The following is a 23,616-nucleotide window of genomic DNA, read 5'->3' as shown; positions in this document are numbered from 1 at the left end:
TGATGGATTACTGGCTGTACCCTAGTTGATGTCCCAAAAAGCCCTGAACTCCCTTGTAATGTACTGTACAAAGTTGCCATCCTTAACAGAAACGGAGCCATGCGTCAGTGCCATGTGCCTATTCCACTACCCTTGGTCTTAACATCTGAATACACTAGTGCACGGTCCAAAACAGTTATGTTCCCAATCTTGCAGGCCAACACCAAGTCCAAACAAACCAACGGAACAAAGAACATATCAATTCTTGTGTGGCACTTGTGTGGGTTGGAGTAAAAAGTAAAGTCCCCCCCATTCGAATGGAGACACCTCCATGCCCCAACTCCTTACACAAGTCCACTAACTGTCGAGACTGTAGAGGTGTACCTGACAGACCCCTTGGCATCCTGTCTATCCCAGGGTCTATGAGGTGATTAAAGTCTCCTTCTATAATCATGTGGCACACCCCAAGAGTCATTAATTTAGAGACTGCTTCAACTAAAAATTTGAGAGGATGCACTGGGGGACGGTAACCATTCAGGATGCTGTACTCTTCACCGTGTAACAGAACCTTGAGAATGACGAACCATCTATACTCATCCTTGATTTGATCTGTCACCTGGAATGGGAGGTTCCTTAATACCAATATTGCCACTCTTCTGCTTTTAGGAAGGAGGATAAGAATACCCTAACATAGCCCCCCTGCTGTAATGGATGTTCCATATCGGTCAAATGTGTCTCTTGCAACAGAGCGATGTCAACCCTTTCCTTCTTATGATTTGACAGCACCTTTTTCCTTTTAATGGGGGAATGGCTCCCCTTTATATTCCAGTGCACCACCTGAACAGATCGCTAGCCATGACCATACACTACCGCCCACGGTCCCCTGAAAGGAGGAAGCCCATTCAATGTGCGGCAAGTGGAAAACAAATACAGACTTTATCAAATCTAAAGACTATTCCTACAAACAGTACTAAGAAACTAATCACTATTCCTAACTTGAACAAATAAACACAAAACACACATATCTCCAGAGATCTCCCCCTCGCCCATAGGGGGCATTCACTCCCAACCTTACAGCCATCTTAGCACCTTCTGGTAAAGGCTGTGCCCCAAACCCAAGCAATGGAAGAAAAACATGTTATTTACACTCCTGCAAATTAACAATGGACGCCCACCCCTCCCCTTCCACATCTCAAACCCACACATCATTACATCAAAGAAGTAACCACCCCTCACCCAGAAATACAGAACAGTAAAACAACAGATAACTACCAAATAGATATAATATAAAACAAAGCAGATTTTACACCAAAGCGATACCAAGTCGACAAGGCCCAAGACCCCAAAACATAGAAAGAGAAGATAAAAAAAATTATTATGACATTGTCGGCACACAACATTTCCTCTTTACCCCTTGGTCAAAGTCCATCATTACTTTGGGCCTGCCCCTCGGAGTTGTCCATCGCGGCCCTTTATTCCACCACTTCTACGCGCCGACCCAAAGCCGGGATCTCCTGCTCATGCTTTGTCATCATGGCAGTAATTGGCTGACTGTTTTCACAGAGTTTTGCAAACTCTGTGAGTAGATGTTGCTGCTCCACCGAACGTAAAGGCGCTGCCACAGGAGGAGATGCAGTGGCTGTGGGTACGCCCAATATAGTAGGGCAGTGCCTTGCCTGCTGCACTCTCCTAGCTCCCTTTCCTTTAGATGTCTTCATTTCAGCTCCAGAACATCCAAATCATAATTTAAAGGGGCTCTAGGTGCTCTACTTACTTTATACTACAAATTATCCTCAGGGGTAAGTAATGGTTGGGGAGGGAGGGGGTGTATGAGCTCGCCTTGCCAAGGGATATGGCACAGAGCCCAACACAGCAGACTGTTCAGACTGCCGCCATTTTGAATCTCTCGAAAATTGTAGTTTTATAAACTTGGGCTCTTTATAATGTGTTGGTGACAGACCCCACCTTGTGATTTAACGAAATTGTTTTAGGGAAGCAGTGTGCGAAATAGAGGAATATTAGAGTCATAGAGGACAACAGCCCTTCAGCCCATCCTGATTGTGTCAGTCAAAAATAACTCTTCTAAGGTTAAAAATCACACATCGCCAGGTTATTGTCCAACAGGTTTATTTGGAAGTACAAGCATTTGGAACGCTGCTCCTTCATCAGGTAGCTAGTGGAGCAAGATTTACAGCAAAAGATCATAATGTCATGCAACTGATGTGATATATTGAAGAAACCTAGATTGCTGTTAAATGTTTCATGTTTTAGAATAGGTTGCAGGTTTTGATTCATTAATAGGTAAATCCCAGAATTTCTTTCAAGTCAAATTCCCAAGATAATTTAAGGTTTTATAAAAAAAAGTGACATCTCAGCTCAGACAATGCATTAAAGCTGTGAAGTTAGAGTCTGTCTGTATTCCAACCTTGAGTCAGACTGGTTCTATTTCCAAAATAGGAATTTATAAAATGTCACATGGATTGACTGCCTACAGACTGTGCGCTTTTTGAACAAAATAAAATACATCTGCAAATATAATTCTGCAAATGTAAATTCATCCCATAGACTTATATTTGTATGCACGTGAGGGAGAGAGAGAAAGTGTGTGTATGTATGTGTGTGTGAGAGACAGAAAGTGTGTGTGTGTGAGAGAGAGTGTGTGCACGTGCCTCATAGAGTATGTGCGTGAGTGTGATGGAGTATATGCACGTGACAGGGTATGCGCATGGTTGTGAGTATGGGGCGGGTGTGTGTGTATGAGACAGGGTCTGTGTGAGTGTGAGTGTGTGAGTGTGTGAGTGTGTGTGTGTGTGTGTATGTGCTTGTGTGTGTTGTGTAGTGGGGTCACCTGGAGTGTGACATGAACCCAAAATCCAAGTACCATTCTCATGTGTACTGAGCTCAGCTATCAGCCTCTGCTTCGATAATCTGCGTGGCTGCGTATCCCGAAGTCCGCCTCGGTGGATGGTCACCTGAAGATCTGAGGCCGAGTGTCTCTGATCGCTGAAGTGTTCCCTGACTGAGAGGGAACGCCCGTCTGGTGATTGCTGCACGGTGTTCATTCATCCATTGTCATAACGTTTGCTTGGTCTTGCCAATGTACCATGTCTCAGGGCATCCTTGCCTGCAGCATATTATGTGGAGGAGCCAGTGTTGGACTGGGGTGGACAAAGTTAAAAATCAGAGTCTAGATTAGAGCTGTGCTGGAAAAGCACAGCAGGTCAGGCAGCATCCCAGGAGCAGGAAAGTTGACGTATCGGGCAAAAGCCCTTCATCAGGAATGCTCCTCCTATGCTGCCTGACCTGCTGTGCTTTTCCAGTACCACTCTTAATCTAGACTCTGATTTCCAGCATCTGCAGTCCTCACTTTTGCAAAGTTAAAAATCACACAACACCAGGTTATAGGTTTATTTGAAAGCCAGTGCTTCCAACTAAACCTGTTGGACTATAACCTGGTGTGTGATTTTTAACTTTGCAGCCTACAGATAGACAACGTTGGCTGAGTCACATGAGTACCTGCTGTGTCCACGATACGGGTTCATAACCAGATGCGGTTTGAAGAAATGAGACTTCCTTTTCGGAAATGGACACACCAATATAGTCTCTCTTGGTGAGTCAGAGCCTGGCTGGTATGGGATATAGGTAAATTAATGTTACTTCTGCAATTTCATTTACTTATACAAAATAAAATGAACTCACACCAGTGTGTAATTGTTTTAGCCAAGAGCTGAGTCAACAAGAATGGAAACGATGTGGTGGAAATATATAATTGTTTTTGTATTAGCTAAAATTGTATGTCAGAATGAAATGTGACTGTAAAACAATGGTAGACATTACGGGCAAGTAGATAAGATGTTGTGAGGGGATGAAGTTAAGCTAGATACGCCTGTACAAACAGTAGGTATAAACATCTGTTTCCCACTTTTACAGAGACAGAGGAACAAACCCCAATTAAAAGGGTCATAGGGATCACAACAGCCTCGGGAAAGGCACAGATGGAGGGGGTGGATAATGATGAAGAAAGAATATGCCTAATGTTAGAAACGAAAATTGCTTCTTAATAATCGCTCTAGACAAATTCAGGAAAACAAAGTTTTATTAGCAAGTCTGCAGAGTTGGGCAGCCTTCTGAGTAAAAGGCGCGCTGAGGCTTACAAAGTTTCTCATTATATACAGTACAAGTCCCTCCCCTCCTTGGTTCTAACGAGCCATGAGGTTCACATTCTTAAAAACATCATTATTCTCCAACTTGTATCCTTATCACAAAGTCTGCAACAAATGTCTTCAGACCCTCCCCTTCATGCCTCCAGACCCTAGAGGTGTTATTTTTCTCTCCCTGTAGTCTTATCAGTCAAAGACTTATTCTTCTCTGTGCTGTAGCAGATGTCTCTGTATCAATCTGTAGCAGATGTCTCTCGAGTCGTTTCCCTGTCCTGCAGTCTTTATCAGTCAAGGACTCCTCCTTCCCTGCCTGTGTTTATGGTTTCATCAATCAAGGGCCTGCTTGTTTTACTCTGCTCACAAACTGCATGCACTATTTTAAACTATTCTAATTTTGAGTATACAAAATGTTTTAAGAAAGCAAAAGTCTAATGTTTTAGAAAAGGATCTTTTATTATAGATCAGTCTGTGGTCTAGGCACATCTTAAAGTTGCAAACCGAAATTACCTCTCACAATTCCACCCTTTTCTTTTTTAAGATGTGCCTAGACCAAGATAAGCCCCCCTTTCTTTAAGGGCCCGGGAAATCTTTGGTCTTTCGCAGCAACATCACCTTAAGTTCCCGTGTCCCATGTTGTGGAACCACCACTGCCTGGAGTTGGGAAATATTTTTCTGAATTAGAAGCTGAATACAGGGGGTTAGGCAGGGTAATACGAGAAGAAGAATCACAACCCCCCCAACCATCAGTAGCGCCGTGCGCCACCAACTACCACCTAGGAGACCATCCCACCATCCAATGCCACTAAGAGGACGCCAAGATTGTATTGGCACATGGGCCAACTTCCGAATTTCATCGGAAATTTCCAAAACCGCTTTACCATTATCGTCAATTTCTAGGCAGCAGTTAGTCAGGTTAAACTTCCCGCACACACCCCCCTCCGAGGCCAACAGATAATCCAAGGCAAGTCGGTTTTGATATATAGCAGCCCTCATCTGATCCTGCTGCTTAGCCAGCAGCTCCAGGGCCAGGGCAGTCCGGTTAGTAATAACCTCTACGACTGCTTGGAGCCTGATAATTTGATTTAACATATAGATAGGAGTACGGTATCCCCATGATCCGTCCTGTGCCCATGTAGCTGGCCCGTAGTATGCAATAACCCGGGCCGGTGGCCACTCATCCCCCCAATCACCGACTTGGATATCCCTTGGCGACCTACGGAGAGAGTCAAAGAGCTTAATTCCCAAATCGTTGCCTTCCTTCCGGGGTAATAGGAAGAACGCAGGTCGTATTAGACCTAGGAAGCATACCCCAGCCCATCCCATGGGCAGTTTGGAGTATGCCTGATTACCGCATATCCAAAATAGGCCATCTGGGGCAGGCCCTCCCTGCCTCACAACGTTATCCCACAGCTCCTTCACCCCGGGGACGCCCTCATAAGGACCAGGACCACTGCAATTCCAGTAATCAGCCCCAAGCTTGTCAGAGGAGGAATCAGTACGTAATGGAACGCACGAGCCATGATCTCGGTTTGCAATGTACCAAGTAATATCCTCAGGCCACCATACTCGCGTGGTCGCATCCAATACATTCTGACAGGGACTAATCCCTACCTCCACGGTCCCCTTGCCTTCAATACAGAACTGGCCCTCAGGGCTGTTTGTCAGTCTCCACCCCTGGCTTTTCCTTTCGTTGACATGAGTCCAAGTGGTTTGCAGCAATTCCCCTATGTCTAAGCTTTGGCCAGTCCACGGCCATTGTTCTGACATATGCGGCCCTCCACAAACCCAGCAACTGCTAACATTTAAAACAGTGGCTATTCTAGAGGTGAGATCAATAAACAGGTTTTGTGTAATATCAGGGAGTTCAATCTTTTCTTCTACCTGTTCGTATACAGATGGCACTTTAGAGAGCACGACCGTTCCCTGACGGTCTTGCTCTTTCCCCAACCCCCGATCAGTGTTCTGTATCTTAGTCTCCTTGACTCTGTCAACCTGCTCCCTGAGCAACACGGAAGATGGGTCCCACCTTCCAGTTTTGCTAATACATACCCAGCGCTCATTTATAGGGCATCCACGGATTTTGCCACCGTATCCCTTATTATACACCTGATAATAGGGTCTTCCGCCCTCCCAACATTCATGGCGTGCACTCACATCATAACACCAATCGTCCACATAGGAATGGGAAACGAATGATCCCGTGTAGATTCGAATCCCAAGTCTTACTATAGTTCGACATTTGTCACATCTCCCCTCACCCTCCCCCACATACAAGAGAAAACTGATCAATATCCCCACCAATACAGTCCAAGTAGAGTTCATTCTTGCTGTCTTTTCAGTTTTACCACCAACGGCTTGTCCCCTGGCTCGCATGTCCAAGTGCTCTCTCCTTCTGACGGAACAGGTCCCTTTATCCTTGATGCGTGGACCCACCCTTTTTCTTTCGTCCGAACAGCTGCTTCAGTTGTTAACAGAACCAGGAACGGTCCTTCCCACCGCGGCTGGAGCTTTTCGGCTTTCCAGGTCTTAACAAGTACCCAATCTCCGGGCTCCACCTTATGCAGGAGGAAGTCGAGCGGTGGAGTCTGAGCCAGGAGACCTTTCCTCCGGAGTTCTGCAAAAGAACGGGATAAGGCCAGTAAATAGTTTCTGATAAATATATCTCCCCCTTGTAAAGTGGGACATCCGTCAACCTTACTCCAATATGGTAATCCGAACAGCATTTCATAGGGGGAAACCCCGACATCCCGGCGAGGTGCCGTACGAATCCTCAATAGGGCAATGGGCAGGCACTTCGGCCAAGGTAACTTAGTTTCTAACACCAGCTTAGTCAATTGGGTCTTGAGTGTGCCATTCATTCTCTCAACCCGACCCGAACTCTGAGGATGCCAGGGTGTGTGGAATTTCCATTGGATACCCAGGGCAGTACAGATCAAATGGTGTAGTTTAGAAATAAAATGTGTCCCGCAGTCTGAGTCGATAGATTCCATTATGCCATATCTCGGGATTATGTTCTCTAACAACAGTCGGGCCACGGTTGGTGCATCGTCTTTGGCAGTTGGGAAAGCCTCTATCCAGTGAGTGAAATGGTCTACTATTACTAGCAGATATTTCCATCGCTGCACTGGGGTAATTCTGTAAAGTCGACTTGGATCCTCTGAAATGGTCTGATCGCGAGGGGCTGACCACCGGCTGGCATAGAACGCATGGCTTTCTGGTTAATACGCCGGCAAGTGGGGCATCCGACTACCTCTTGTTGGGCTAATGTGTGTATCCCCCTGCATACATAGTCTCTCAGGATCGTGTCGCACATGGCTTGCACCCCCCAGTGGGTCTGATGGTGTAATCGGTGCAGAATACCCCGGGTGATCTGTTTGTTCAGTACTTGTCTCCCATCAGGAACCGTCCACTTCCCGTTAGTATCTAGCCGGGCACCTAATTGATCCATTTTATCAATCTCCCCCTGGTTGAAGACGGGTTGTTTAGCGAGCCCTTCCCTCAACGGTATTAACGTTAACAATTGGACGGATTTTTCGACCGCTGCCCGCTTGGCTTCCTCATCTGCCAGCCTGTTTCCCACCGCTTCCGGTGTCGACCCCTTCTGGTGACCGGGTACATGGACTACTGCGAGTTCCGTAGGTAACGCCAGGGCTTCCAACGTTAGGCTGATCATTTGTTCGTGAGCTAACTCTTTTCCCCGGGAGGTTATCAATCCTCTCTCTTTCCAGATTTTTCCGAAAGTATGAACGATTCCGTATGCATACTTTGAGTCAGTATATATGGTCCCCACTTTCCCTTCCAACAACTTCAGGGCCCTCTGGAGGGCGTACAACTCACAGGATTGGGCTGACCACTTCCCGGGCAGTCGTCCGGACTCGATCGTCTGTTTCGTTGCACCATCTATGACAGCATAGCCACTGTACCGTACCCCACTGATGCACCGGGAGGACCCGTCGATGTACAGTTCCTGTCCTTCACCCAGCGGGGCTTCTTGCAGGTCCTCTCGGCTCTTGGTCTGCAAGTCTACAAATTCCACACAATCATGTTCCTGTTCTCCATCTGCAGGACGTCCGTATAGAAACTGGGCTGGGTTGCAACTGAGATCTTTTGCAAAATTGAGATCGTCCCCGGTCATCAAAATCGTCTCATACTTCAGGATGCGAGAGTCTGTTAACCAGCGGTGAGCCTTCTGAGCCAGTATGGCACTAACCGAATGTGGGGAATATACTGTGATCCTTCCTCCAAAGGTAAGTTTTCGGGCCTCTTCCACTAACATTGCCGTAGCTGCCACTGCCTGTATACAGGTCGGCCATCCACATGACACAGGGTCTAACATTTTTGACAAAAATGCAACCGGCTGACGTTTCCCTGCCCGCAGCTGGGTAAGCACGCCTTGGGCAATTCCGCCGGTGCTATTGACATATAACTGGAACGGTTCCTTCAGGGTGGGTAAAGCCAATACCGGAGCTCGGATCAGTTTATTTTTAATAATATTAAATCGCTGCTCCTCCTCATCTGACCAGTCCACCTTTTGTACTTCTTGTCCCAGTTTGTCGTACAAGAATTTTACTAAAGTGGTGTAACTTTCAATCCATATCCGGCAATACCCTACTAGCCCCAGGAATTGTCTGATTTCCTTCTTCGTCCTGGGTATTGGCATACCCGTAATCCCTGATATTCGTTCTGGCGTGATACGGCGATGCCCCTTACTGACTTGATGGCCCAGATATCTTACTTCTTGCTCCACAAACTGGAGTTTTGTCCTGGAGACGCGTAGGCCCTGTTTCCCCAGGAAGTTCAGCAGGGCAACGGTATCTGCCCGTACCTCCTCTTCTCTTGGTCCTGAGAGTAAGAGATCATCGACATATTGGAGCAATTGATTTTCCGCGTTACACCGAAATCCTCCTAAGATCTGCTCCAGTATTTGTCCAAACAAGTTGGGTGACTCCGTGAATCCCTGCGGCAAGACCGTCCACCTTAACTGTCGCTTTCGTCCTGTGAAGGGATTCTCCCATTCAAAGGCAAAAAGGTTCCGACTTTCTTCGTCAAGGGGGCAACTCCAGAAGGCATCCTTCAGATCTATTACGCTGAACCATTCGTGTTCGGGTGAAATTTTACTCATTAACGTGTAGGGATTGGGTACCACCGGGTACCTAGCCTGGACTACTTCATTCAACCCCCGCAAGTCTTGCACCAGCCTATATGTCCCATCCGGCTTCCTCACAGGGAGTATTGGAGTATTGAAAGGGGACATACATTCCTCCAGTAGTCCATCTGTGATTAGTCTTTCTATCACAGGTTGTAACCCCTCGCATCCTTCCATAGCAATCGGGTACTGTTTCCTTCTTACCGGGCCTTTTCCTGGTAACATGGTGATTTGGAGAGGTTTGATGTTTAAACCCCCTCTGTTCCCTTCTCGGTACCATACTTCCGGGTCTATTTGTTGATCATCTTCTTCGGTGAGGGCGAACAACCTTACCACTATTTCCCCGTTACTTGGTACCGTTCCGATCCCTAGTTTGACCTGCAAGTCTCTTCCTAACAAATTAAACCCCGCCGATGGCAGTAGAAGGAGGTCTCGTTTAGTAGTTCTGTTTTCATATCCAATTTCCACGTCCTCCACCACTGGCACTTGTAATTTCTGTCCTCCAATTCCAGATACCCCCATAACTTTTCCTCCTGTTCGGGTGCCGGGGGGTATTTGGATTATACTTGATCTTTCGGCTCCCGAGTCTACCATAAATGTGATCTCCGATCCTTGGGGTCCTACTTTCAAGTTTACCAGGGGTTCCTGTCTATAGTCCTTTTGCCCCAAGGGTAGGAACCCCCGACCTCCCTAATCTTCCTCCATCAGTGCGTACGACCGCACCTCCCGCTTGTAGCTGGGGCACTCCCGTTTAAAATGTCCCTCTTCATTACAGTAGTAACATCTGAGTATCCTCTTCGTTTCCCTGTCGCGGTCTCGCGTTCCTCCACTCTTCCTTTGTTCCGGCCATGGTTCTCTTTTCCTCTGCTCTTGCCACGACTCTCCCTTCTCCTGTTTCTGCCACGGCTCCCCCTTTTCCCTTCTTCCAGCTGTCATTTGTTGCACCGCTTGCATCATTATCTTTGTCGCCTTCTTTTGCTTCTCATCGTCCCTTCTCACAAACACCTTTTGCGCCTCCCGTACTTAGAGATTTACTATCCCAATCATCCATTTTCTCTAACTTCTTTCGTATGTCTGGCCAGGCTTTTGATACAAACTCTACCCGTATGAGTTGTTGCCCCACGTCCGTCTCAGGGTCCACCCCAGCGAACTGCTGCAAGTTCTTCCTAATCCTGTCTAGGAAGTCCGTAGGGGTTTCCTCCGGGTTTTGATGATTACCAAAAGCCTTGGTAAAATTGTGCCCCTTCGGGGCTGCCTGTCTTATTCCTTTTATCCAATATTCCCGCATGTCCCTCATGTTGCGCCGTCCTTCCTCCGTGTTCTTATTCCACTCGGGGTCGGTGAGGGGAAACTTCTGCTCCCCTCCTTCTCCCCCCTCTTTCTCCCAGACCAACAGCGCAGCTTGTCGTATCATCTGTCGTTCCTGGCTAGAGAACAATGTTTTCATGATGGAATACATCTCTTCCCACGTGTAAGTATTCGGACCCAGGAACTGATCTAATTGTTCAGCCAGGCCCATGGGGTCCTCCAGTAGGCCCTTCATCTCCCTCCTGAAATTCCGTACTTCAGTACTCGTCAAGGGAACGTTCACATAGCCCGTGCCTCCTTCCTCGCCCCCCATTGGCACTTCCCGGAGTGGATTCATTAATGCAATTGAGGTAGGGTTTTGTCCGTGACCCCTTCCAGCTCGAGATCTGGTCTGCACCCCCGAGGTAGTCTGTGATTCCTCCCCATTTTCTTCCCCTTCCTCTGACTCGTCGTCACCCGGAGGAACATTTTGTGGGGCAGACGGGGTCACGTAGGGCGGCGGTAAGTGATCTAAAGGTTCCCATTCTTTCTGTCTTCTCGAGTCTTCACTAGCTGCCTGCATTTGGCAAGATATCGTAACCGGTAGCCAACAAAAGGCATAATCACTTTCTTCCAGATTACCATCAGGTTTTGAATTGACATCTAAAATGAGAGCTTGCCGGACCCAGTCTTCGTCAGTACCGAATCTAGGCCACCACACGGAATCGCCCTGAATAGGTTTCTGGGACCACTTCTCACAGTATTTTACCATCTTCCTTTTAGATTTTCCTTTTCTCCTACCCTGATTCCAATCATTTAACATTCTTCCTAACGGACTATCGTCAGGTACCCCGGGGTATGTGTCATTGTCCCTGTTTAAGCCTACCCTTCCCTTACTTGCCTTGGATCCCCTATTTCCCATTGCCGAGGACTTCGTATTTCTCGTATTATCCCGTGATAATCTATCACAATTTAGCCAATTCCCGGACCTTCAGTCCCGTGATCGCCCAGGTTCCTTTGCAGGCACCCCCGGTCTTTGGATTCCTGTGTCCTACGTCTCTGTGACACAGATCACAGGTACCCCGTAGGTACACGTTCCTCCTCAAACACGGTCTCTGCAAAATCCCTCACAGGCAAGCCCCGGTCTCTAGATACCTGAGTCCCACGTCTCTGTAGAAAAATCCACAGGCACCCCGTAGGTCCCCAGGCCTCCGGAAACACGGTCCCCGCAAGTTTTGTCTTACCTGGGTTCGGTGCACCGAAATTACTCGATCGTTAACCGTCCCCACTGCCTCGGCTACACCCCTCCTTTGTTTTCCTGAGCCTCCCGGGTATCACTCGCTCAAGCCGCGCGGGGCGACAAGCAAGGAGTCAGGGACTGCCGAAATCGGCAGGGTGCACCTTCTCCGATGTCCTTCCTCAGCTCCCCTTGCGGCCGGAGTGTTGACCGGATGAGCCCCCAAGTTGTTAGAAACGAAAATTGCTTCTTAATAATCGCTCTAGACAAATTCAGGTAAACAAAGTTTTATTAGCAAGTCTGCAGAGTTGGGCAGCCTTCTGAGTAAAAGGCGCGCTGAGGCTTACAAAGTTTCTCATTATATACAGTACAAGTCCCTCCCCTCCTTGGTTCTAACGAGCCATGAGGTTCACATTCTTAAAAACATCATTATTCTCCAACTTGTATCCTTATCACAAAGTCTGCAACAAATGTCTCCAGACCCTCCCCTTCCTGGCTCTTAACGAGCCATGAGGTTCACATTCTTAAAAACATCATTATTCTCCAACTTGCATCCTTATCACAAAGTCTGCAACAAATGTCTTCAGACCCTCCCCTTCATGCCTACAGACCCTAGAGGTGTTATTTTTCTCTCCCTGTAGTCTTATCAGTCAAAGACTTATTCTTCTCTGTGCTGTAGCAGATGTCTCTGTATCAATCTGTAGCAGATGTCTCTCGAGTCGTTTCCCTGTCCTGCAGTCTTTATCAGTCAAGGACTCCTCCTTCCCTGCCTGTGTTTATGGTTTCATCAATCAAGGGCCTGCTTGTTTTACTCTGCTCACAAACTGCATGCACTATTTTAAACTATTCTAATTTTGAGTATACAAAATGTTTTAAGAAAGCAAAAGTCTAATGTTTTAGAAAAGGATCTTTTATTATAGATCAGTCTGTGGTCTAGGCACATCTTAAAGTTGCAAACCGAAATTACCTCTCACACCTAACAATGACCTACAGTGGGATGAGGTCAAATGGCCTTGTGAGGCCAGAAATAAGCATTGTGTCACAGACAAGGCCGGATAAGGCAGGAGATAAACAGGGGTAATGGGGGCTGGTCTTAAGGAAGTGGAAGATGTAAGCAGGGGAGGAGCAATGTAAAACAAAAGAAATCAAATTATATAAATGTTGCGTACGAATTGAATTTGGTGTGTATGTCCTCTGCCTTATAGACACTGAACATCACATCCACTTGCAAGTGTAAAATAAATGACACTACTGATTCAGATCTTGTCTCGGACTGAAATTATTGAAGTGAGTGAGCTTTGTTTCTCACACTGGCATTCAGAATGTGTTTGAACTACATTCATAACGACGTGTGTGCAGATTGTAATTGGCAATAAGCGCTCAGCCCTCTGTGAGGCGTTCACAGGCTGGGGGTGTGTGTACACTATATGCAGCAGAAACACAGCGATGTAAATGGCGGAGAACGTGCAGCCAGGACAGGCTCTTCCCGAAGCTGGTGAGTTAAAGGTTTCTCTCCTTACCTCTCGTTCATTCAGGAATTTACTCCCCCCGCTGCTTGTTTCTTTTTCCTGCCTAGAATCTAACGTTTTGTTTATGGTGGTTAAGCGCAGGACACGGTCTGAGATTGCACGGTATCGCAATCTCCGGGATCCACTCAACACGAACGTACATTTATATAGCGCCCATAATGAAATGTGGTAACGGCGCGTCGCGGGAGCTTTACACGGCACGATCTTACAGACAGGGATTTGTAAGATAGATGGCCAAAGGTTAGTCAGAGAGGTGGGATTTGAGAATCCTGTTAAAGAGTCACTCAACAGGGAAATAATCCCTTTCGTCCAACTCATCCGTGCGGGCCAGACGTTCCCATTTGCCAGGGTTTGGCTGATGCCCCTCTAAACCCTACCTATTCATGCACTCATCCAGATCCCTTTTAAATGTTGTAATTGTATCTGCCTATACTACTTCCTCGTTCCATTCACGCACCATTTCCCCCTCCCCCCCCCCCCCAATTTGAAAAAGTTACCCCTCAGATCCCTTTTAAATCTTTTCTCTCTCTGTTTTGGGCTCCCCCACCCTGGGACAAAGAAAGACCTTGGCTATTCACACATCAAGTCCCAGATGATTTTATAAACTTCTATAAGGTCAACCCTCAGCCTCCAGTGTTCCAGGGGGAAAAAGCCCTAGCCTATTAAGTTGTGAGAATGAAGGGCGGTTTAAACATGAGAGGGGCTGGGGGAAAGCTCATTGGAATGGGGGAGGGAGCAATGGGGCGGCACGGTGGCTCAGTGGTTAGCACTGCTGCCCCACAGCACCAGGGTCCCAGGTTTGATTCCCGCCAGTCTGTGTAGAGTTTGCACATTCTCCCTGTGCCTGCTTGGGTTTCCTCTGGGTGCTCTGGTTTCTTCCCACAATCCAAAGATGTGCAGGGCAATTTAGCATGGCCCACAGTTTCAGGTGCATTAGTCAGAGGTAACTATAGGGTGGGGGAACGGGTTTGGGTGGGTTGCTCTTCGGAGGGGTGGTGTGGACTTGTTGGGCTGAAGGGCCTGTTTCCACACTGTAGAGAATCTAATCTAAACTTACAACTCTTAAATGGTCAACTCACTCATTTAGAGTCCCTCTTGAGTCGCTCATATTCATCCTCCAGGCTCCTCAGCCTTCCTTAGCATAGACTTCTCTTGGAAGATGGGATTAAAGGCAGCTGTTAAGGGTCATTGAAAATAAAGGGACAGTCCCTTAAAAAAAGGCAATTTGTTTGCGGCGGAGAGACAGCCAAGAACTAACACCTGGTCAAGTAGAAGGGTGAAGTATGAGAGAAACGCAGCACTGAGGTAGAAGATACATCTCCATCTGTTTGCATACTTTCGGCCACTAGTTCAGACTGAAGGTATGGTAGCACAGAGGGAGGTTCGACATAAATGGCCTGCACCAAGTCAGGGAGAAAGGATTTACATACGGTGCCAGCCAAAGTGATCTTAGTACAAACCCCTTGCTCTGGTGGATAAAGACACAAATAATCCCACACATGCCTGTGAGGACTGTCCTCTCTACAATCTAAGTGGCAGACTGATTACTCTAAACTCAGCAAATGAAAAGGCCATCACTTGACTTTGAAGATTTGTATTTGAATTAATAATAATAATAGCTGTTCAATGGGAATGAAGTTTAAAGAACAGTATGTATTTTCATTGGCAATATGGGCTTTGCTTGTAAATATTTTTATTGAAAATAAAGGTGGGCGGTGCGGTGGCTCACTGGTTCTTCACAGTGCCAGGAACCCCGGTTCAATTCCCACCTCGGGCGACTGTGTGAAGTTTGCACGTTCTCCGCGTGTCTGCATGGGTTTCCTCCCACAAATCAAAGATGTGTAGGTCAGGTGAATTGGTCATGCTAAATTGCCCATAATGTTAGGTGCATGAGTCAGAGATAAATATAGGGTAGGGGAATGGGTCTGGGTGGGTTGCTCTTCAGAGGGTCAGTGTGGACTTGTTGGGCCGAAGGGCCTGTTTTCATACTGTAGGGAATCTAATCTAATCATTTTAATATTTTTACAACATAGTATAACAACCTTATTATATAACGACAATAACAGTAAACAACCTACTACTCTATTCCACAAACCACTGAGGAAAGAGAAAAAACTTACAAAAACTACAATTCAATAAATAACTAAAAAGAAAAACTAAATTAAACCAAGGTAAATTAAACTACATTCAGGTAAGTTACCGCACTCAATGCAATCCCACAAAAGCTCCCCACCACCAGGAGCATCAGTAGGCAAACCCGTATTTGTTCGGGATTCTTCCTCCCAGGGGCCCCCGGACTGCCAAGCATAGCCCTCATGCCCACACAAAGGCCCTGATCAATATAACTGACAAGTCTCCATCTGTATAATTCAGTTCTTTAAAACAGTTCTGTTTCCTGGTACACCATACTCTTAAGGAAGTCCAGGAGGATGTGCTCCAAAACTAATCTATGTCACCCAGTTAAAAATCACACAACACCAGGCTATAGTCCGATAGGTTTAATTGGAAGTACACTAGTTTTCAGAGTGCCGCTCCTTCATCAGGTGGTTGTGGAGGGCACAAACTGAAACTATACATTGAAAAATACCTTGATGGTCTGTTGAGTGTTTCATCTGTTCGAATACCATGATAGTTTCACTTCTTTCATGTGTAAATCACAAAGCCTTTTTTATAAAAGTTGCATTCTCAGCTTAGCTGTAACAATGGGTGTTAGCTAGACAATATGTTATAATTTCAGTTACATCACACTGTAAATTTTTGCTTTAAATTCTGTGCCTTAGATTTGAGCCCTCCACAATCACCTGATGAAGGACCGGCGCTCTGAAAGCTAGTGTGCTTCCAATTAAACCCGTTGGACTATAACCTGGTGATTTTTAACTTTGTACACCCTAGTCCAACACCGGCATCTCCAAATTATGTCACCCTGAGAGTCCTGGGGGATTCTCCGACACCCAGCTCATTATAATATTCTTCTTCGCACAGAAAGAAAGAATATTGAACAGTTTCTTCCTGTGCGCGTCCAAAGAAGGGAAATTTGGCAAGCCTAACAGGAGGGACACTGGATCCACGTTAACCTCAGTTCCAAGACCCCTTCCAAAACACTCGCTGTGGCGCCCCAATACTGACGAAACTTGGGGCATGACCACAAGCAATGAGTAAGAGTGTCAACATCTGTTTTACACTTGGGGCACACTGGGGACGCTCCTGTCTTAAATTTCGCAAGCTGCCCCGGTGCCAAATGACCCCTCTGGAGTACCTTCAGTTGCATAGCCTGTGTCCTGTTACAAATCGAAATCTTCCTTATGTCCTCCCATGCCTCTGACGAGATTTCCACCCCCAATTCTTGAGTCCAGATTCCGCACAGCTGCTCAATGTCCTTTGAAACATTGCCTCCTAACAAGTGATAGAGGGTACTGACCGAGAGAGCGCCCGTAGACCAAAGCACACTCCTCTCCATCTTCGACATATAGGGACTAACCATCAATGTAGTCTTTTTCTGTATGAAGTTCCTAACCTGAAAGTAATGAAAGAGGTCCCTCCTAGATAGCTCATATTTCTGACTCTTTTGCTTGAAAGACATCATGACCTCCCCGTCAAATAAATCTCCCAAACAGGAGACTCCTCTAGACTCCCAGAGTTTAAAGCCAGAGTCCATTGACCCCAGCTGGAATCCTAACATTCCCATTATGGGAGTGAAAGGGAAAGGTTTTAAGTTGCCCTCACCTTGCTTCATCATTCTCCATGCTTTAACAGCGTTAAGGACAATAGGATTTCTGCATAAACAACAAATTGATGAGGGGGCATTTTGCCTGGGAGGTATCGATGTCCAACCAGATTGACTGCAGGTCCTGACAGGCCAGTCAGCCACATAGGATAGTAAGGAACTCAGTTGATATTCCTTAAAATCCTGGAAATCCAAACTTCCCATCCCCTGCGGATGCTGCAATTTGGCCACCTTAATAAGAGGCTGCCTATGATGCCAGATGAAAGATCTGAGCTAACTGTAAGGCCTCTGTAGTGCCTGCCAAGGCAGCACCAAAGAGAGCATTTGCATGGGATATATAATAAGCAAGAAAAAACATTCATTTTGACCAGAGCTATTCTCTCCAACCAAGATATCGGAAGATCCTCCGAGTGCCGAAGGTCTTGCCTTATCTTCTCCAGCAACTGCACAAAGTTAGCTTTATATAATCAATCGAAGGCCGGGGTGATAAAGATGCCTAAATACAAGAAACCTCCCTGTGACCACCTGAAAGGGAAATGAGTTCCATCTCCAAGATCAGGTATTCTAGTAAGGTCCCCCCACAGGCATGGCCTCCGACTTCATAAATTTAATTTTATACCCCGAAAACAAACCAAATAGATTAATCACTTATATTAAATGGGGCACAGATGTCATCGGTTCAGTTAAAAAGAGAAGAACGCCATCTGCATAAAGGGTGATCTTACACCTACCTGATCCTACCTCTGGGGCAATTATGTTGGGATCCCTCCGGAAGGCCTCCACCAGTGGCTCAATCACCAATGTAAGTAATAGTAGCGAGACAGGGCACCCTTATCGGCTGCCTCTGCCGATACTAAAATTATCCGACCTTATACTATGAGTAAGAACTGCTGCTTTCAGGTCACTAGATAACACTGCCATCCACCTGGCAAAAACCCCTCCAAGATCAAACCGCTCAAGTACATAAAAGACGTACTGCCACTTCACCCAGTCAAATGCTTTCTCTGCATCCAGGGAGACTACCAAGCCCAGAATCGACCCTTGCTGGCAAACCTGGACCATGGTTACTACTCTTCTAATATTATTAGTAGACCTATGACCCTTAATAAAGCCTGTCTGGTCCTCCTTTACAATGAAGGGCAAAACCGCCTCCAACCTCAATGCCAGCATTTTCGACAGAATTTTAAAATCCAAGTTCAATAACGATATGGGCCTGTATGAAGTGCAATCCTCTGGGGCTTTCCCTTTCTTGAGAATAAGAGAAATAATTGCTTCTCTCAGAGAGGATGGCGGGCAGTACTGACTGTACGTGTGGTTGTACATATCCAATAGTGGCCCGGCCAGCGTGTCTATAAACTCCTTATAAAACTCTGAAATCCATCTGGGCCAGGCGTTTTACCACTCTGGAGCTGCCTCACCGCCTCCTGTATTTCTTGTGTTGTCGGGGGGGGCGCATTCAGAAAGGGCACCTACTCTGAAGTTACACCTGGAAGGTCCAAAGCCTTTTAAAAGGACTTCATAGAGTCATAGAGATGTACAGCATGGAAACAGACCCTTCGGTCCAACCTTTCCATGTCGACCAGATATCCCAACCCAATCTAGTCCCACCTACCAACACCCAGCCCATTATCCCTCCAAACCCTTCCTATTTGTATCCAAATGCCTCTTAAATGTTGCAATTGTACCAGCCTCCACCAATTCCTCTGGCAGCTCATTCCATACACATACCATCCATCTTTGCCAATCTGTCCTCACACCCCTCCGACCGGTACAGCTCAGAGTAGAACTTCCTAAATGCTGCATTAATCTTATTGACATTGCAAGTAAGAGTATGAGCACTCTCTCTGATGGATATGATAGCTTGGGGGAATTCTTCTTTCTGCCCAGTTACACGAGATATCTAACCGGTTTATCACCGTACTCAAATAACCTCTGTTTCACAAAAGAGATTTCCCTCTTTGCTGTCTGGGTGAGTGCAGCATTCAGAGTAGTCCTGAGGGCTGTAATCCACTGCAATTTGGTTCCAGACTGTCTGTCAAAGTAGGCGGATAGAAGTTAAAAATCACACAACATCAGGTTATAGTCCAACAGGTTTAATTGGAAGCACTAGCTTTTGGAGCGCTGCTCCTTCATCAGGTGAGCCTCCAGCAAATGCTGCTGCTCTCCCTTCTGCCGCTTCCAGGTCGCCGAGTAAGAAATAATCAAACCTCTTGTATAGGCCTTGGCAATTCCCAGAGCACTGACTGATTTCTGGCCGTACCCAAATTAATGTCCCAAAAGGTTTTAAAATTCCTGCGAAAAATACTCTATAATCTTGCTATCCCTCAATAGGAAAGGATCCGTGCACCAGTGCCGCAAGCCTGTCCCATTACCACCGGCCTCGACCTCCATGTCCACTGCTGCATAATCGGAAACGGCTATGATTCCGCAAGACAGCACCGAATTCAAAAAGGTCGATGGGACAAAACGCATGTCAATTCTGGTATAGCACTTACGTGGGTTAGAGAAAAAGGTGAAATCCCTACCTTCGGGGTGAAGACGTCTCTACACATCCACCAACGCAATTCCCTATTCAGGTCCACTAACTGCCTGGATTGCAGGGACATACCTGCAAGGCCCCTAGGCATCCTGTCCACTTCAGGGTCAATAAGTCCATTAATGTGTCCCCCTATAACTGTATGACGCACCCCAAGGGCCATCAACCTGGAAGGCGCATCAGTTAAAAATTTGAGGGGATGTGCTGGGGCACTATACATTCAAAATCCCATACTCCTCTCCATGTATTAAAGCTTTAAGAATCATAAACTGCCCATATTCATCCATAATGTGGTCTAACAGTTGAAATGGGAGATTCTTCTGGATAAGTATAGCACTCCTTTGCTTTTCAAATTAAAGGAGCTTGTAAATATTTAATTGGCTACATGGGAGTTTACTCGTGATGGTTAGTAGTTAAAATAAAACAGGGAAAAAGTCAGTGATTTTGGCGGTGGATAAATCGCACAGTTGTGTGTTATAGCACTTCTGGGTATTAAAGAAAGCAGAATTTGTGAATGCAGGGAGATAACAACCTGAGAAAAACCTGGCTTCAGGGCAAGGCTGGAGAAGCCATGGTAGGGGGAAAGGATAGGAAATTTTAGCAAGAGGAAAATATTGGGGGTGTTCGAGTTTGGATGTAAAATCATTAAGGACTGGAGAGCTTGAGCTAGAGGGAGAGGCTGAATAGGCTTGGGCTATTTTTTCTGAAGAATCAGAGGCTGAGGAGTGACCTTATAGAGATTTATAAAATCATGAGGGGCATGGATAGGGTGAATAGCCAAGGTCTTTTTCCCAGGGTAGGGGAGTCGAAAACTAGAGGGCATAGGTTTAAGGTGAGAGGAGAAAGATTTAAAGGTGCAACAATTTCATGCAGAGGTGTGGAATTAGCTGCCAGAGGATGCTGATATGATTACATGATACATTATACATGAATAGGAATGGCCTAGAGGGATATGGATCAAATGCTGGCAAATGGGACGAGGTCAGATTGGGATGTGTGGGCGGTGTGGATGATTTGGACAAAAGGGTCTGTTTCCAAGCTCTACAACTTTATGACTCTGACTCAGTGAGAGGAATGCCAAGGCGATATACTTTATGTTGTGGAAAAGGTGGGAGAAGCAAGTGGAACAGGGGGAAAAGTCAGGGAAAGGTTAGAGGACCAAGGAGATTAGAGATCATAGGTGTTACAAGACAAAAGGCAAAGAGAATGATAATGGTTATAGAGAAATTGATCCAGAGCAGATAATAAAAAATGGTGTTAATAGTAGAATATAGGTCAACTCTGCTGAAAGAGAGTACAGTCTTCTGGACACATGTTAAATTCAGGAACTTCACACTGTGAAAAATGCTTAATTGGAAAACGAGGCACTGTTCCTCCAGTTTGCACTGGACTTCATTGGAGCACTGCAGCAGGCCTAGGACAGAAATGTGAGCATGAGAGCAGCATGCTGTATTAACGTAACAAGTGACCAGAAAGTCAGGATCACATGAAAAAGATATGCTTTGTAAAGGCAAGCAACTGGAAGTTAAGCCAAATTTTAAGGCTGTCTTAGGAAATTTTTTTCCTCACATGGCTTAGCATGTGTACACTTCCAGAACCCTGGAAACATTTAAGAAACAATTGGCTGTTGCAATAAGATAGTGTTCTGCATGGATGAGTTAGACAGGTCAGAATGACTTTCACATCTATAATGAGCTGGTGGTTGGCTTAGAATTCTTAAGCTAATGTTTTCTATTCATGGTCTGGCTGCACGAGAAAGGAGTGAGGAAAAAATCTAAAACTGGAAAGACTGGTTCCATATGGTTTAAGTACAGTCGTTTGTTTTTCTTGGTGTTTTCTGTACTTTACTGAAATTACAGTGATGGTGGAAATGCACAGCCCTGGAAACCATTGTAGGAACAGCCCCACAAGCTCAAACTACACAATATATAACATGCAAATATTTAGAATTTGCGATTGCAACTCTTGCTAATTTGTGACAGTGGAATTCCCTCAAGTTTTGACAAAAACCTATTCAGGACAACAATGTGAAATTTGCATAGATTAACAGACTGATTGCTGATTTATGTTGAAAATGTATTGCTGGAAAAGCTCAGAAGGTCAGGTAGCATCCAAGGAGCAGGAGAATTGACGTTTCGGGCATAAGCCCTTCTTCAGGAATGAGGAAAGTGTGCCAACCAGGCTAAGATAAAAGGTAGGGAGGAGGGACTTGGGGGAGGGGCGTTGGAAATGCGATAGGTGGAAGGAGGTTAAGTTAAGGGTGATAAGGTGAGGGTGAAAGGCCGGAGTGGGAGTGGGAGTGGGAGTGGGAGTGGGAGTGGGAGTGGGAGTGGGAGTGGGAGTGGGAGTGGTCAGGAAGAAGATTGCAGGTTAGGAAGGTGGTGCTGAGTTCAAGGGTTGGGACTGAGACAAGGTGGGGGGAGGGGAGATGAGGAAACTGAAGAAATCTGAGTTCATCCCTTGTGGTTGGAGGGTTCCTAGGCGGAAGATGAGGCGCTCTTTCTCCAGCTGTCGTGTTGCTATGGTCTGGCAATGGAGGAGTCCAAGGGCCTGCATGTCCTTGGTGGAGTGGAAGGGGGAGTTGAAGTATTGAGCCACGGGGTGGTTGGGTTGGTTGGCTCGGGTGTCCCAGAGGTGTTCTCTGAAACGTTCCGCAAGTAGGCGGCCTGTCTCCCCAATATAGAGGAGGCCACATCGGGTGCAGCGGATGCAGTAAATGATGTGTGTGGAGGTGCAGGTGAATTTGTGGCGGATATGGAAGGATCCCTTGGGGCCTTGGAGGGAAGTAAGGGGGGAGGTGTGGGTGCAAGCTTTGCATTTCTTGCGGTTGTAGGGGAAGGTGCAGGGAGTGGAGGTTTGGTTGGTTGGGGTTGTGGACCTGACTAGGGAGTCACGGAGGGAGTGGTCTTTTCAGAACGCTATCTGGAAAAAACTGAGAACACTTGATGTGACAGTACACCTCTCACAGTCACTTGTACAAGGTAATTTTTCAGACGTTGAAATGAGCTGTTTCCTCATTGTCCTCTGTGTTGTTTAGTTATTGTTCATGCTGTATTCCATTCTACTCATTCCCCTCTAATCCCAGAAACAAGGTTTGAAGTTCAGAATGTAGGCCTTTCTGTGTGTTTTGAGAAGACAGGTGAGATTGTCATCAGCCAGTGTTTATGGAAATTCTAAACCTGCAAGACCTTCTCAGTATAAAGAGTGAGTGAGAAAAATCTGGAAGAACTGCACCTCATTTTCCACATGGGAACCCTACAGTCTTCCAGACTCAATATTGTGTCCAACAGTTTAAGGGCTTAAGGCACCTTCTCCCATGCCCTTACCCTAATCCCTACACACCAGGCCTTGTTATCATATGGTTTGCTATTACACACCACCCATAATTAGCTACTAAGTGTCCACTAATAGTTATTCACCCTCCCAGGCTGATCGTAATGCACTCCTTTGTCTGTCCAATGTTCTGCTCTCTCTTTGGGCTCTATTTCCACACACCGTTTACTCCTTATCCACTACCCACACCGTGTTTCCTGCATAAAAAACAATATTTTCCTAGCTAGTTCTGAGGAAGGGTCAAAATGTTCACTCTGATTTCTTTCCAGATGCTGCCAGACCTGCTGAGCCTTTCCAGCAATGAATGTTTTTTCTTTTGAGAGAAATACTGGATCTATACTAATGAAGATCGTAATGGAAAACCAGGGTCCTTATGTTTACTGAGCTGTGTGCTTAGATCAAGATTGTATGTGGGGGAAACCTGGAAATATGGGGATTTTAATTTTTTTTTCTCTACTGTTCCCTTGCTGCAGCCATCCAGATTGACAGAGTGGCTGCTTTTCAAGCAAGAAAGGGCTAGAGGAGCAGTTTGGTTTGGAGTGGCGGGAGGAAAACAGAGCTTGGGAGGATAGTTTGAGTAGGCAAAACATTTTTGGAGGATAAGAATATGGTCGCAAGTGGTTGGAGATATTGTAAGGTTGGAAATCAAACAGATTGATGGGGGTCGAGAATGTAGTGCTGGAAA

At 46.2% G+C, this 23,616-nt stretch overlaps 2 protein-coding genes across 8 annotated transcripts in view; one reads left to right on the top strand and one right to left on the bottom strand.

Moving 5' to 3' along the window:
* Nucleotides 1-4,057: 4,057 nt before the first annotated feature.
* On the bottom strand, nucleotides 4,058-13,520 carry LOC140481164 (endogenous retrovirus group 3 member 1 Env polyprotein-like). 4 transcript variants are annotated; one of them, XM_072576937.1, is made up of 3 exons: nucleotides 13,330-13,520; nucleotides 11,728-12,071; nucleotides 4,058-6,753 (listed from the first exon to the last, which is right to left on the bottom strand). In XM_072576937.1, the coding sequence occupies exon 3, from the start codon at nucleotides 6,510-6,512 to the stop codon at nucleotides 4,710-4,712; it is 1,803 nt and encodes a 600-aa protein (XP_072433038.1). In that variant the 5' UTR covers nucleotides 6,513-6,753; nucleotides 11,728-12,071; nucleotides 13,330-13,520; the 3' UTR covers nucleotides 4,058-4,709. The 4 variants fall into 4 exon arrangements, with proteins under 4 accessions (XP_072433038.1, XP_072433035.1, XP_072433037.1 ...); XM_072576934.1 differs by having other exon boundaries at nucleotides 11,817-12,071; XM_072576936.1 differs by lacking the exon at nucleotides 13,330-13,520 and adding an exon at nucleotides 12,777-12,847 and having other exon boundaries at nucleotides 11,817-12,071.
* The window catches only part of plcxd1 (phosphatidylinositol specific phospholipase C X domain containing 1), a 29,296-nt gene continuing 18,693 nt past the window's right edge, over nucleotides 13,014-23,616 (top strand). The window contains exons 1-2 of one of the 4 annotated variants that reach the window (XM_072576941.1): nucleotides 13,015-13,304; nucleotides 19,394-19,514. The gene's annotated coding sequence lies outside the window, so the exon portion shown is untranslated. Of the gene's footprint in view, nucleotides 13,305-19,393; nucleotides 19,545-23,616 lie in introns of all 4 variants that reach the window. The other 3 variants (XM_072576942.1, XM_072576943.1, XM_072576940.1) reach the window with 3 other exon arrangements.

The sequence above is a fragment of the Chiloscyllium punctatum genome, chromosome 9 (genome assembly GCF_047496795.1).
Source record: "Chiloscyllium punctatum isolate Juve2018m chromosome 9, sChiPun1.3, whole genome shotgun sequence".
NCBI lineage: Eukaryota > Metazoa > Chordata > Chondrichthyes > Orectolobiformes > Hemiscylliidae > Chiloscyllium > Chiloscyllium punctatum.
The sequence above is the reverse complement of the archived record's forward strand: the minus strand, read 5'-3'. Positions and strand labels throughout refer to the sequence as shown.